Source organism: Nyctibius grandis, chromosome 10 (genome assembly GCF_013368605.1).
Source record: "Nyctibius grandis isolate bNycGra1 chromosome 10, bNycGra1.pri, whole genome shotgun sequence".
In the NCBI taxonomy this organism is placed as follows: Eukaryota; Metazoa; Chordata; class Aves; order Nyctibiiformes; family Nyctibiidae; genus Nyctibius; species Nyctibius grandis.
In genome coordinates, this window is record NC_090667.1 from 12,486,737 (window position 1) to 12,500,672 (window position 13,936).

The following is a 13,936-nucleotide window of genomic DNA, read 5'->3' on the forward strand; positions in this document are numbered from 1 at the left end:
TGAGATGTGGAAATCAGCATCTCCCCCACCTTCTACAGCCTCATGGGACAACCACGTCCCCCATGCTACCTCTGGGACCACAGGGAATGGAAGAAACGGGGACTTTGGCTTTGGTGTTTCCTTCTTCTCCATGAAGCTGAGGGATTGAATGAGGGAGAAGAGAGAAGCGTGAGAAAAATGAGGCAAAGGGAGGGGGAAAAGCTCTGGGGAGGGGATCCCGGGGTGTAGAAGTGGGAAATAGTGGGAAAAGAGGAAAAAAAAAAACTCAGAGTGACTGTAGTAGAAAGTTTTGCCTGATTAAGCATAGATGTCCCCATCTGAGCTGGTCACCTGCAACCCAACAGGTCCAAACTTTACCTTTTTTATTCCTCCTGATGGGTGCAATTGCCCTAAACCAGACAATTTCTCCCTTAAAAAGTATCCTTGAGTGGCCAGTTCAGCTGCAGACATCAGCGCTGTGAGTTTCTCACCTCAGATGAGGTTTATCCCAACCTTCAGGGCTGCAATGTGGAGTCCCACCAAGGTAGTACCTTTGCTGGTGGAACCTTTGCACATGACAAAGTCCCTGAGCCTCAACTCTTCCCTCTCTCCTCCAAAAATTGGTATTTGAAACCTCCATGATGTAGATCTTTAATAATAAAAAAAATGTGATTTTTCTCCTCTGTGTCTTTCCCTCTGGTTGGGACTGCCAGCAGACAGGAGAGCAGCGTGGCACATGGCTTCCAGGGATGTCCCTAGGTCACCTGCATGGGGTTCATGGGCTTTTCTGGGTGCAACCACAGCCATCTCCCAGGCTTTGTGCAAATACCAGGAACAGGATTTGGTTAACCAAGACTCCAGATCTCCCCCACCTTGAACTTGACATCCAGAAGGAGCAACCAACCAGACAGAGAAGAACATTACACCACATAAATCTTTTTACTTCATCTAAAACCATAAGACTGGAGAAGCTTTCAAGCTGGTGTGGGGCAGATGTAGCTCCATTCATCAGCCACAGATGCCCCAATTTGGGGATGAGCATTTGGGACACTGACCCACAAAATTGCTCAACCCTTTGGCATCACTGAGGATGGAAAGAGAGGCCAGAAAGGCCAACTTAGTAGACAGAAGTCCTCCAATAGGGATGTTTGGGACATAAAACTCGTGTTTGGGTAAGAAGGGAGAGCTTCAGGGACACAACGTGATCTGGGACCCCTCGCTCCACACCAGGAACCAGGGATGGATACTCTCACCTTTAAATGAAGCTGCTGGGAAAGTGAATATCAGGGCCCTCTTATCGGCATCAAAAAATGCCACCTGACCCTTTTCGTAGTCCAGGGAGACCCGGACCCTTCTGGGGACCTGGATCTGGTACAGCGGGATACGCTCAAGAGAGGTGAGAGCCCAAAACTGACCCTCACAGAGACCCATAGACCAGAGCTCCATCTCAGGGCTCACGGTGGTCTCTTTTCTCCTCTTCAGGGACTCCCTGGCCACCCCCACGGCCCAGGAGCCTTCGGGTGTCACCTCCACCTCCCAGCAGCATCTCCCCGAGGTGATGCCCTCGTAGCCCAGGACGCAGGGATCGGTGCCAAACCCCTCAGCAGATGGGTCCTGCTGGGCATCTTCCCACCTCACGCTCCTCCCGTCCGCCGAGACGACGAGCTGGGGGTGAGCTGTGGATGGATCCAGGGTCACCTTCACTGCGAGGGGCAGAGAGTAGAGCATCAAAAGGAAACCAAACCATTTCACATGGCCTCAGGGGTTCTGCCTTGCTGCTGGGGCTGAGCGGGGAGGTCCTGCAGCACCATCCATCCCATTGCTTGGGGTGCTCTGCCCTTGCTGTGGAGCTGCATGTTGTTTTCCCCATCCCAAGAGCATCCCAAGACAACCACCACAAGAAGATTCCCAAGGGAGCAAGAGAACAAGCCCTGAGGCAGATGAGTAGGAGACCACTACCTTTTTTTGTGCCAAAAATGCCAAAATAGGCATTTTTTTTTTCCCCTGAACGTACTGATGCGAGGAGCAGAGCCAGTTTCCACGCAGCTTAGCAGCTCCGTTGAAAGAAGTGAATCCACCAACACTTTATGGTGAGGGTTCTCCAACTCCTTACGGCGTTTTTGGCCTCCTCCACCATTCATTGTGTTCAGACATGACAGCACCTTCCCCATATGACCCCCAAACCCATGGCTCATCCCATCCATGTTGGGCTCAGCCTTCCCTTGGTTCTTCCCCACTCCCTCACCTCCAGGAGATGTGGACTTACTCTTTTCAGGCAGCTCAAACATCAGGATGTCTAAAAGAGGGGAGAAAAGACATTATCTGATATAACCTGCAGGTATCAGCGTGAACATGAATTGCAATAAAATATAATTTATACTCCACCTAAATAAATATAATTTATGCTCGCACAGGTGTTGCTCCATCTCCCCACCCCAGCCCACGTTCAATACCTTGGAAGCTCCTCAGAGTCTCCTCTAGAGCAATATTTTTCTCCCTGAAGTGACTGATTTTCTTTTCCAGCTCTGGAAGAAGCAACGGAGGCTGCTGAAAATTTTCCTTTTTCAACCTAGAGAATGGAAACACAAGGTCCAACCTCCTTCCCCAGCCCGGGATGGAAGGAGAAGCTCAGAACGCCCCATACCTGCTCAAGGTACCTCTGATGTCCTGGAAGGAAGAGAGGGAAGAGGAAACTTGAGTGAACGGGTCTTGGCAGTAAAACATCTACTGAAACCTCAACAGCATGGACGTGGCTTTGCACAGCCTGAGTTTGGCCACATCATGGGACCTGGAAATAGCCTGGACCGAGGTGGTGATGACCTGGCTCCATTCCCTTCTCCCTCACCTGCAGAAATTGGCTTGCTGGTTGCTGACACTTCTCCTCCACCTCCTGGATCAAGGCATCCAGCTGAGAGATCTCCTTTGTCAGGCTGGTGATGTTTTCTTCCTGCATTTTCTCAACGTCCCTCTCCAGGTCTCCCAGCTGAGCCAGCAGATGATGGACGTGGTCCTCCAGGAAGAGACGCAACCCTTCGAACTTGGAGAAAACCCTCTGCCGCTCGGCTTCGGTCTTCTCCTGTGGGGAGGGGACACAAGAAGGGAAGAGGAGGGTGGAGAAGGATGCAGTGAAGTCCCACACATACCAGTCTTGAGTATCCTATATCCTTTTTATATATATTTTTTCTTTGCATTCAGCAATTGAGTCCCTGGCAGGGCCTACAATTCCATGAAGAATCAGGCAGCGTTTGGTTTGGTACCTGGAAAGGGACCCCAGCCCCAAGGCAGAGCAGGATGATCTCCCAGAATCCCAGAATCAATGAGGTTGGAAGAGCCCTCTGGGCTCATCGAGTCCAACCAGTGCCCTGACACCACCATGTCAACTAGACCAGGGCACTAAGTGCCATGTCCAGTCTTTTCTTCAACCCCTCCAGAGATGGTGACTCCACCACCTCCCCGGGCAGCCCCTTCCAATGGCTAATGACCCTTTCTGAGAAGAAATTCTTCCTAATGTCCAACCTGAATCTCCCCTGGCGAAGCTTGAGGCTGTGTCCTCTTGTCCTAGCACTGGTTGCCTGGGAGAAGAGGCCAACTGTCTGCTCCAACCTCCCTTCAGGTAGTTGTAGACTGCACTAAGATCACCTCTGAGCCTCCTCTTCTCCAGGCTAAACACCCCCAGCTCCCTCAACCGTTCCTCATAGGTCAGGCCCTCCAGACCCTTCACCAGCTTGGTCGCCCTCCTCTGGACTCGCTCCAACACCTCAAAATCTTTATTGAAGTGCAGGGCCCAGAACTGGACACAGGGTTCAAGGTACGGCCTCACCAGTGCCGAGTACAGAGGGGATGTTGTGTCCCAACACAACATCTCACCTAAAGCCAAAGAGAGACATCCAGACCCCCATCCCTCCTCATAAAAAACAATTACCAGGTACTCCCAGCTTCTCCTCATTTCAGTCTCTCGAAAGCCCAGGAGTTTGTCTCTGTCTTCCTTCAGGGCTTGCAGATGAGCCTGGATTTGTCCCTGAGGGAAGAATAAAAAAATAAAGACCCCACGACTCTGGAGATTGAGACAGCCTGAAAAAAAAAATGCTCCAGGGAAGAGATTGCACTGTGGTCAGCTCCAGAGCTTCTCCTTGTGTCCCTCTTGGTCCAGAAGGATCCTGAGCTGAAGAGATGCAAATGCTTTAAGAGGAAATAAATGCCACAGAGCATCAGGTTCTCAGATGAGAACTGAGAGAGCAGAAGCACTGGTGCGTGGTCTACGCTGTCATTTTGAAACGGGACCAGTTTGCTATCACAGAATCAATCAGGTTGGAAGAGCCCTCTGGGCTCATCGAGTCCAACCATTGCCCTGACACCACCATGTCAACTAGACCAGGGCACTAAGTGCTATGTCCAGTCTTTTCTTAAACCCCTCCAGAGATGGTGACTCCACCACCTCCCTGGGCAGCCCCTTCCAATATCTAATGACCCTTCCTGAGAAGAAATGCTTGGAAAGGAGCTTTTGGTTGGAAAGGACCTTTAAGACCATCAAGTCCAACCGTTAACCCAACACTGCCAAGGCCACCACTAACCCACGTCCCTCAGCACCACATCTCCACAGCTTTTGAATCCCTCCAGAGATGGGGACTCCACCACCTCCCTGGGCAGCCCCTTCCAATGTCTAATGACCCTTTCTGAGAAGAAATGCTTCCTAATGTCCAACCTGAACCTCCCCTAGCGAAGCTTGAGGCTGTGTCCTCTTGTCCTATCGCTAGTTGACTGGGAGAAGACTCCCAGAGAGGGGGCACAACGTTTCTGCCCCCAACCTACTGCCCTGAGTGGGGGGGGAAGATGTTTCACAGCATGATGGTAACATGCTGAGAGGGGAACATCACCATGGTGGTGGTCTGACATCTAGATGGAACAAAATATCCCCTTACCTTGTATTCCTGGACAGCATCTTGCACGGGAAGCATCGCGTGAGAGCGGTGCGCTCGGGACTCCCTGCAGACCACGCAGATGAAGGCTTCATCGTCTTTGCAGAAGACCTTCAGAGGCTCCCGGTGCTTCTCGCATCCTTCCTCCTCCACCACCTCCCCTCTGGCCGCCCTCAAACTCAACTTCTTGGCTATTTCCAGCACCCGCGCCAGCTCCCGGCTGGGCCGAAGGTTTCTCTCCGTCGCGGTTTCCCGGCACTGCGGGCAGGAGAAATTCGCCGTGGACCACTCCCAGCAACGGGTGATGCACGCCCGGCAGAAGTTGTGACCGCAGTGGATGGAGACGGGGTCTCGGAAATACTCCAGGCAGATGGGGCAGGAGGCTTCGCTGGGGAGCTCGGCGGTGGGGCTCGGTGCAGCCGCCATGGGGCCACCCCCCACCCCGATGTGAGCTGTGAGACGGCGGCCACTTTCATTTTCCTCCGAGCAAGGGAAAGGCGTTTCCTTTCTTACCACCCCCAGGGTGGGCAGAGCCACAGCTGAGCTTGGGTGGGAAGGGAGACAAGGGGGCGATGGCCAAAGTCCTCCTGGTTGCATTCCCCAGGGGGGTCCCCATTCCCAAAACAGCTGGTGGTCCATACGGGTTTCCTGGTACCCACAGCCTGGGATGGAGGGAAGGATGGGGAAAGGGAGCCCTGGCAAGCCTGAGGGTGAGACCCCCCTCCTGGAAGGGCACAAAGAGGATTTGGGGAGGGGGCTTGGCGTGGAAAAAATGGGGAAGAACATCCATGGAAAAAGTGAGGCTGAAGGCAGCGTGGGAAGGAGGTTGTGTATCGCAGGGAGGGTGAAGGAGGAGGACTGAAGCCAGAAGTGGGTGCTGAGGGGCACCCACGTGGAGTGGGAGAAGGGGCCCAGGATGGGGGGAGAGGGTCTGGTCCTCCTGTTGGCAGCAAATCGATGCTGCTGGCAGGCGTGGGGTTCTGCCTTTGCAGCAAAGGGTGCCCAAGGTGTGTGTGGGGAAAGTAGAAAAGGGAGGTGGGAGATGGGACAGCATCCAGCTCCTTCTTATCCATGGAAATTTGCAGCCACGTCCCCCCCCCCACCTCTCAAATCCTCCCTCCAGCTTCAGGCATTAAACCGCTCCCACCTTCTGCATTGCAAATCAGGATGAATTCCCAAGTGCCAGCTCATTAGCAGGGTATTTCTCCAGGTACTTATAGACCCCAACACCCCAGGGATCCCATTTCCAGCACAAAAGGGGTTGGATGCCCCAGCCAAGAGCAACCTCCACCCCCTTTGCTCCCTGTTGAGAAGAAGCAACACTTAGTCCTTACATCCAGCTGGGAAAATCTTGTCTGCACCAGGGGGAGGGTTGAACTTCTTTAGCATTTGAACCATCTTTTTGAAGTGACCCCATCGTAGCTTTGGCCATCACCATCCTGCTTTCTCCACCTCAACCAGGCTGAAAGCAAATAATTAATTACTAATTTTCTTTTTACCTCTTGCACTGAGCAAATGTCTTTCAAAACAGAGTCTCCAACTCCCTCTTGTGTCCGACCTCACCAACAGTCCCTGTTGCTTCCACTCAGCCAATTAAGGGCTCGTTTGTCATTATTTTTCACTTGTTTCATGCCCAACCCAGTTTACTCCATGGACAGCTGGAATAAAAGGCTTTGGTTGTAAAAAAAAATGCCCCAAACCCACCTTTAGGAGCTGAGCCAGGTCATCCACAAAGTCAAATCAAGCCTTCAGTGAGGTTTGCGTCAAGGTTTAGGTTTGATATTGAGGTTTAGGTTTGATATTGAGGTTTAGGTTTGATATTGAGGTTTAGGTTTGATATTAAGTACCCCACGGTTCCCTTCTCTATGAGTTGTTGCTATTTAAGATCAGGTTAAGCATCATCTAGACATGGCAAGTGATGCTTTGCCCACTTCTCCATCTCTCCCTTAGCATACACACCCCTCACACCAATGATGGGATCAAACACACCCACAACACCCATATTTTCTCCATCCTGGGAGCACCAAACCTCTGCTGAGTTGTCTCAGGGGATAAAACTCACTTACCGAGGGCACCAGAGTGATGAATCATGAAAGGATGGATCAGCAAAGTCCACAATCATACATGGGTTCTCCTTCAAGGCCAGCTTGCAAAAGGATTGCACCCCAGGACTGAGCTTAAATAGAGCCCCTGGGCCATGGGTGGGGTGTGGGGGGTCCCAAGTAGGGCTGCTTAGGGCCGTTAACGCTCATCAGTGCACCCAGGGTTTGGCAAAATCAATGGACATTGCTGGGTTTGGAGAAGCTGAGATGTTTCTCCAGGTACATCAAGCTCTGCTTCAAGCCCCAAAGAGGCACAGCAAAGAGCAATGCTGATTATGCTGATTATACGTAGATAATTGGGGAGGAAACGTGGCTGTTGGCACTGGGGCAGAGGTGATGAAGCAGGAGGAAGAAGAGCAGGAGGGGAAGCAACGTCCTAAAAGCAAAAATCAAAGTCAAGGAGTCCCTCAGGGGTGTCCATCCCAACACCGGTCTCTCTGCACATCTCATTCCCCACTAAATCAACCCTAGATTAACCAAATCATCTCATTCCCTTCGTTAACTCTAGATTAACCAAAAAAAAAAGGTGCCTTGAGTATGAAACCACACCACGAGTTTCAGTCTGAGTGTTCGCTTGCAGAGAGCTCTGCAGCGGAAAATCATGACCCCCCCCGCGCTAAAAACACCTGCAAACAAATAAAAGTGGATGTGTTATTTACTGATGTTCTCAGAAAATGTGTCTCTACGTTGCCCAACCTTTTGTTTTCCCCAAAAACGTGGCAGCTGAGGGCTGAAGGATGCTCTTGTAGGTCTTGGCTGAAGGAGAACCCATCTCTGAGCAGATCGAGTGAAGGGTACGGCTGGTTGTGGAGTTATTTAATTCAGAGGGTAGAAGAAAAATCTCTTCCTTAATTGCAGGCAAGCATGGAACAATAGGAAAATTAAAATATAAGAGGGTGAGTGGTGATTGGCTACTGCTTGACTCCGGGCTCAGCACTGAACCATGGAAGAAAAAGCATCGTGTTTAAAAGGAGAATTGAAAGCAACAATAAAAGTATTAATAGTTGCATGATCACACACAAGAAATGAGGATGGTGACGAAGCTGGTGGTTAGATACACTAATAACGAGCTGAAATGAGCAGCGAAGGACGTGTCTCGGTGGTTTAACTTGAAGAAGGAAGACTTAATCATAGCAGAGGGCTTGCTTAAGCTCTATTCCCACGGCCATGCCCTTCAATTAATAAATTAAAGTGGTTTTATTAACGAGCAGTGAAACCAGGCTGGTTTCTGGGTGCTGGACCCCCATGGGGGAGCTTGGAGCTCGTCTCAATTTGCCTGGGTGTATTTTTTTAGGGGGGAGGAGTGTGATACAGAAGCTGCAGGTGGATCTCTAACAAGCCAGGAAGTGATGAAGGAAGTTTATTTTCCATTTAATCTCTTTTCAACCCACTGGGGAAAGAGGGATTCTCCTTCCCCCACCCCCAAACGGCGCAGCGTTTTGCTCCGCAGCGGTTGCAACTGGGAGAAAACCCGGTGCATCTCACCAGCAAACTCCCCGCCTGCGCCGCTCGCTTTCACCTCCCTCGGGGCCCGAGGCACCTGCAGGAAGGGGAGCAGCAAGAAACCGAAAGCTGCCCCGTCATCCTCGCCGCCGAGACCATGGCCGCGGGCAGCCCTGCTGAAAGCTTCCGTGATGAAGCCTCCTGCTCCCTCTGCTTGGGCTTCTTCCAAGACCCCGTCTCCATCCATTGTGGACACAACTTTTGCCGGGCGTGCATCACCCGCTGCTGGGAGGAAGCCCAGGAGAATTTCACCTGCCCGCAGTGCAACGAAACGGCCCCGCGGAGAAACCTGAGACCCAACCGGGAGCTGGCGAAGATCATCGAGATAGCCAAGCGGCTGAGCTTGCAGGCGGCCAAAGGAGGGGCGGGAGGGGAGAGGCTGTGCGAGAAGCACCAGGAAGCTCTGAAACTCTTCTGCGAGGAGGACAGGACGCCCATCTGCTTGGTTTGTAGAGAGTCCCAGGCTCACCGGCTCCACGCCGTGGTCCCCGTCGAGGAGGCTGCGGAGGAGCACAAGGTGGGGGGACTCCACGCGTGGTGTGGGGGTGAGGGAGGAGGAGGAGGGGAGTGGGTTAGGGAGATGCCCTGTGGGGTTGCTCTGCTTGCAGACATCTGGATTTCTACCTCTTTCAAGCTTAGGGCAAGAGGACATAGCCTCAAGGCTCACCAGGGGAGGTTCAGGTTGGACATTAGGAAGCATTTCTTCTCAGAAAGGGTCATTAGACACTGGAAGGGGCTGCCCAGGGAGGTGGTGGAGTCACCATCTCTGGAGGGGTTGAAGACAAGACTGGACATAGCACTTAGTGCCATGGTCTTGTTGCCATGGTGGTGTCAGGGCAACGGTTGGACTCGATGAGCCCAGAGGGCTCTTCCAACCTGGTTGATTCTGTGATTCTGTGATTCTGTTTCTTCTCCACTCAGGAGAAATTCCAGGCTCATGTGCAGATCCTGAAGGACAGGAGAGAAAAGCTGCTGGAGCTGAAAATGGCCGAGGAAGGGAAAAGCCTGGATTTCCTCGTAAGTGTCCATCCATGGGTGGTGACGGCTTCCTCCCTTTCCTTCCTTTTGGTTGTCCCTCTGGCCACGGTGATGGACATGGAGGCATGAGACGTGCCATGGCCAAAGATGGGTTTATTTTATATCTTCCCTTGTTGCTCAAAGGTCATTTTGGGTACAAAGATTACAGTCCATGGGAAATGCCCTTCGCCAGCAACTTCAGCCTAGAAATGGCAAAAAAAACCTCGTTAATTATTCCTTTGCTCTGGAATTTATGGCTGTGTTAAAAGTCATCATGTTAGATCAGCTCCGTTGCAATATTTCTCGACCATTTCTGTCCCCAGCCCTGCCTCTCCCTTGCTTGAGTTGGTTCTTGTTGCAGGAACGAGTGGAAACGGAGAGGCAGAAGGTTGTGTCTGAAGTCAAGAAGCTGCACCAGTTCGTGGAGGGACAGGAACATCTCCTCTTGGACCGCCTGGCAAAGCTGGACCAGGAGATCGTGAGGAGACAGGAGGAGAACATCAACAGGCTCTTGGAGGAGATCTCCTCCATCGGTGAGCAGATCTGTGAGCTGGAGGAGAAGTGTCAGCAGCCGGCGTGTGAATTCCTGCAGGTGAGACCACAGGCCCCTCTGCAGACCACTGGTGTCACCTCGAGTCGCCTGAGGTCACCCCACAGCCCTGTGGTAGCTGCTTGTTGTTTACTATCAGGCTGACTTTGCCCTGGCCTAACGCTCCGTCTCTCATCTTTCCCTTGTAGGACAGCAGAAACATCTTGAGCAGGTTTGTGGCTCCTTTCATGTGTTCTCGCTATGTTCATGTTTATCTCTACGGTGGTGACACTGATGGTCTCCGAAACCCCAACCACATGATCTCCATATGCTAGGGACTGTATAGACTTATAGGAGACAACTAGGACACCGCAAAAGGTCCAAGTAGGATGCTGAAGACCAGGGAAAGGTGGGTCTTTCCCATCCCAAGGGAAAGGGACGATGGTACCTTCAGCTCTGCTGCAACTTCTTCTCAATAGTCCATCCAAAACTACCTATTTCTAAACATCCACGTGGAAGTGGATCCAGTAGGAGCTTCCACCCCTATGACAGACCTCTTCATGTCCTCTTTGGACATGGATTGAGAAGGTGGGTTATTGGAAAGACAAAACCAGACCAGGAAAGGCATGGTTGAAAATCGGTCGGTGCATAACGATGATTATGAGTGAAGGAAGTATTATGAGAAAGGTTTTCCTTCTTCCCAGGCTTGAGAAGGACGGTGTCCAGAAGCCAGCAGAGACGTCGCCTGAGCTGGGAGAGAAACCCCCTGGTCTCCTTCAGAAAAATATTGCCCTCAAGGAGATGCTGATGAAATTTCGAGGTACGGAGAAACTGGGGAGGAGAAGGTTGGAGGTCGTGCTAGGTCTTGTCTGCAGAAGATCTAAGGAAGGAGGATCTCAGCTAGGGAGGAGAAGTCTTGGTGAAATGGAGAGATACTTCCAACGTGCCCTGCAGAGATGTCATAGTAGCAGAGCAAAAAGCAATTAGTGTAGTTGGTGACATGAGAGAGGGCGAGTTTGTCTCGTGGCAGAGCTCGGGGAGCATGGTCAAGTGTTGGGGTGCTGTGGGACCTCACGTAGGGCACTCTAGATCAACCTCCCTTCACGCAACCATCTTCTCTGCTCTTCCAAACTTGATCGCGGGCATAAAACCATTCCCACTCTGCTCCAGCAAACAGGCACTGGGAGCTGGAGCACCCCAAACTGGGGGAGGGTGTGGAAAACATGACCCTAACGCCCTTGAGGACGGAGATGTTGCCTGTGGTGCTCATCTTCTCTCTGTCCCCAGTGAGCCTGACGCTGGATCCGGAGACGGCGCATCCCCGCCTCGTCCTATCCGAGGACCGCAAGCGCGTGAGGTGGGAAGACACCCGCCAGCCCGTACCCGACAACCCCAAGCGTTTCGACTCTTCTCGCTGCGTCCTGGGCTGTGAGGGTTTCAGGGCGGGGAGGCATTACTGGGAGGTGGAGGTGGGCGACGGGGAAGCCTGGGCTGTCGGGGTGGCCAAGGAGTCGGTGAGGAGGAAGGGACGGATCAGTGTCAACCCCAAGGTGGGCATCTGGGCGGTGGGGCAGTGTGGGAGCCAGTACCAGGCTCTCACCTCTCCTACCATCCCCATCTCCCTGCTGGCTGCCCCCAAAGTGATCGGGATTTACCTGGACTACGAGGCGGGGCGGGTGGCCTTTTTCGACTCCAATAACGAGGCGCCCATCTTCACCTACCCCCCGACATCCTTCGCAGGGGAGCAAATCCTCCCCCTGCTCTGCCTGGGGAGGGGCTGCCGGTTCACGCTCTCCCCTTGACCCCCCCACCATGGGACAACATCTTCTTAGGTCTCACTCTCCAGGGTCTTGGGAGACCGTGGGGGGCTCATCACCCCAGAGATGGCTTTTGGGAGCGTGTCTGCGTTGGAAAACTCTCTTTTTTTTCCATTATTTACGTCATCGGTTGGTTCAGAGCTTGGAGGGGGGGGGATGCTCTGCTGCCCCCCCCCAAAAAACTCATTGCTTTGTGGGTGGCTTTGCCAGCGATGCTGCCCTGGTGCATCCATGCCCATAAAACCCCTCCTAAAACCTCTGTGTTGGAGGACAAGGTTAAAACTGAGCCTAACACAGGCTTAAGCGCTTATTTAAGCACATATAAGCTCCCTGGTGGTCTAGTGGTTAGGATTCGGCGCTCTCACCGCCGCGGCCCGGGTTCGATTCCCGGTCAGGGAAAATGCTTTTTTTTTCCCCTCCCCCTTTTCCTTTTTTTTTTTCTTGGAAAAAGCTTTTCCTTTTACAACAAGTCGCCCCACGCCGAGAAACATTCCTTAACTCCTCTTTTCCTTCCATACCTTCCCACGCGTGCACACCTCCCTCGGCAGGATGCCCCCTCCAAGTGACCACAGCCACCGAGCATCCAGCTTGCTGCAGCCCAGTAACAACGGGGATTAATTATATATATATTTTTTAATGGGTGTTATTGGCTATTTAGGAATTTTGTTGAATAAGGGTAGCGGCGAGAAGTGGTTATCCAAACGGTGTGAAAACGTGGGAGAAATGGGGAAGGCGTTTTTTTGCACCAAAAAAAAAAAAAGGAAAAAAGGAGGAATGTAAAATTAAAAATAAATAAAAGTAAAAATAAAAATGGAAATAGAAATAGAAATAAAAATAGAAATAGAAATAAAAATAGAAATAAAAATAAAAATTAAAATAGAAAATTAAAATAAAACCAGCAAAGAAAAAACAGTAATAATTAAGTGTTTCTGCCCGGTTTCGAACCGGGGACCTTTCGCGTGTGAGGCGAACGTGATAACCACTACACTACAGAAACGCTCATGTCTGCCCCCTATCTGCCCCCTGCCTGCACTTCTCCCCCTGCCCAAGTGGGGCTCCGAGCCCCGCACACCCCAAAAACTGCCTCTTTCAAGGGGCTGCCCCAAACCTTAGTTTTTTTTGGGGTCGTTCGGGTGATTTTAAGAAAAATCAGCCGGTTTCTTGAAAAAAAAGTGCAAAAAAAAAGCCGGAATTCGGTAAAAAAAAAATGGTAAAAAGAGGTTTTTTTGTGCGCTTCTCACTTCATGGGGGAAAAAATTAGTATTTAATCAGGTTTTGGGGTGTAATCACGCAGCGCTGGGGGGGGTTTGGCCAGAGGGAGCGGTGCAAAAGGGGAAAATGAGGTTTTTTTGGAGAAATGGACCCAAAAAAAGGGTACCTGTCAGGAGTGGGATTTGAACCCACGCCTCCACACGGAGACCAGAATCCCCAAATGCGGGAAGAGCAGAGCCTTGAGTCTGGCGCCTTAGACCACTCGGCCATCCTGACGGTGAGGAATTGCGTGAGAAAAGGGGATTTAGCGATGTTAAAAATTAACTATTTTGGGTTTTATGATGATTAGCACCGAAAAATCGGGAATTAGCATCAGTTGAATCGTGGGAATGGGGGGAAAAAATATTGGAGCGCCCAACGTGGGGCTCGAACCCACGACCCTGAGATTAAGAGTCTCATGCTCTACCGACTGAGCTAGCCGGGCTCTCAAAAATCGTCATTTTTGTCCTCATTTTGTAGCCGGGCTCTTAAAAAACCTCATTTCTGTCTTAATTTTGTAACCGGGCTCTTAAAAAAACTCATTTCTGTTCTCATTTTTGTAGCCGGGCTCTCAAAAAAATTCATTTCTGTCCTCATTTTTAGCCGGGCTCTTAAAAAACCTTAATTTCTGTCCTCACTTTGTAGCCGGGCTCTTAAAAAAACTAATTTCTCTCTTCATTTTTGTAGACAGGCTCTCAAAAAATTTCATTTCTGTCCTCATTTTGTAGCCGGGCTCTTAAAAAAACTCAATTCTGTCCTCATTTTGTAGCCGGGCTCTTAAAAAAACTTAATTATCTACTCATTTTGTAGTCGGGCTCTTAA

At 51.2% G+C, this 13,936-nt stretch overlaps 2 protein-coding genes and 4 non-coding genes across 6 annotated transcripts; 2 read left to right on the forward strand and 4 right to left on the reverse strand.

Moving 5' to 3' along the window:
• Window positions 1-1,167: 1,167 nt before the first annotated feature.
• On the reverse strand, window positions 1,168-5,321 carry LOC137668013 (E3 ubiquitin-protein ligase TRIM7-like). The gene is made up of 7 exons (XM_068409282.1): window positions 4,899-5,321; window positions 3,902-3,997; window positions 2,825-3,055; window positions 2,624-2,646; window positions 2,433-2,548; window positions 2,246-2,275; window positions 1,168-1,682 (listed from the first exon to the last, which is right to left on the reverse strand). Exons 1-7 carry the CDS (start codon window positions 5,319-5,321, stop codon window positions 1,168-1,170), a joined length of 1,434 nt encoding a protein of 477 aa, XP_068265383.1.
• Window positions 5,322-8,597: 3,276 nt separating this feature from the next.
• LOC137667904 (E3 ubiquitin-protein ligase TRIM39-like) lies at window positions 8,598-11,848 on the forward strand. The gene is made up of 6 exons (XM_068409126.1): window positions 8,598-9,017; window positions 9,422-9,517; window positions 9,879-10,109; window positions 10,256-10,278; window positions 10,751-10,866; window positions 11,334-11,848. The coding sequence occupies exons 1-6, from the start codon at window positions 8,598-8,600 to the stop codon at window positions 11,846-11,848; spliced, it is 1,401 nt and encodes a 466-aa protein (XP_068265227.1).
• A 342-nt stretch (window positions 11,849-12,190) lies between these two features.
• Window positions 12,191-12,262, forward strand: TRNAE-CUC (transfer RNA glutamic acid (anticodon CUC)). The gene has a single exon. It is a non-coding gene; the product is annotated as a tRNA-Glu (tRNA).
• A 525-nt stretch (window positions 12,263-12,787) lies between these two features.
• TRNAV-CAC (transfer RNA valine (anticodon CAC)) lies at window positions 12,788-12,860 on the reverse strand. The gene has a single exon. It is a non-coding gene; the product is annotated as a tRNA-Val (tRNA).
• Window positions 12,861-13,242: 382 nt separating this feature from the next.
• On the reverse strand, window positions 13,243-13,351 carry TRNAL-CAA (transfer RNA leucine (anticodon CAA)). Its single transcript has 2 exons — window positions 13,314-13,351; window positions 13,243-13,288 (listed from the first exon to the last, which is right to left on the reverse strand). It is a non-coding gene; the product is annotated as a tRNA-Leu (tRNA).
• A 135-nt stretch (window positions 13,352-13,486) lies between these two features.
• TRNAK-CUU (transfer RNA lysine (anticodon CUU)) lies at window positions 13,487-13,559 on the reverse strand. Its single transcript has one exon. It is a non-coding gene; the product is annotated as a tRNA-Lys (tRNA).
• Window positions 13,560-13,936: the final 377 nt, after the last annotated feature.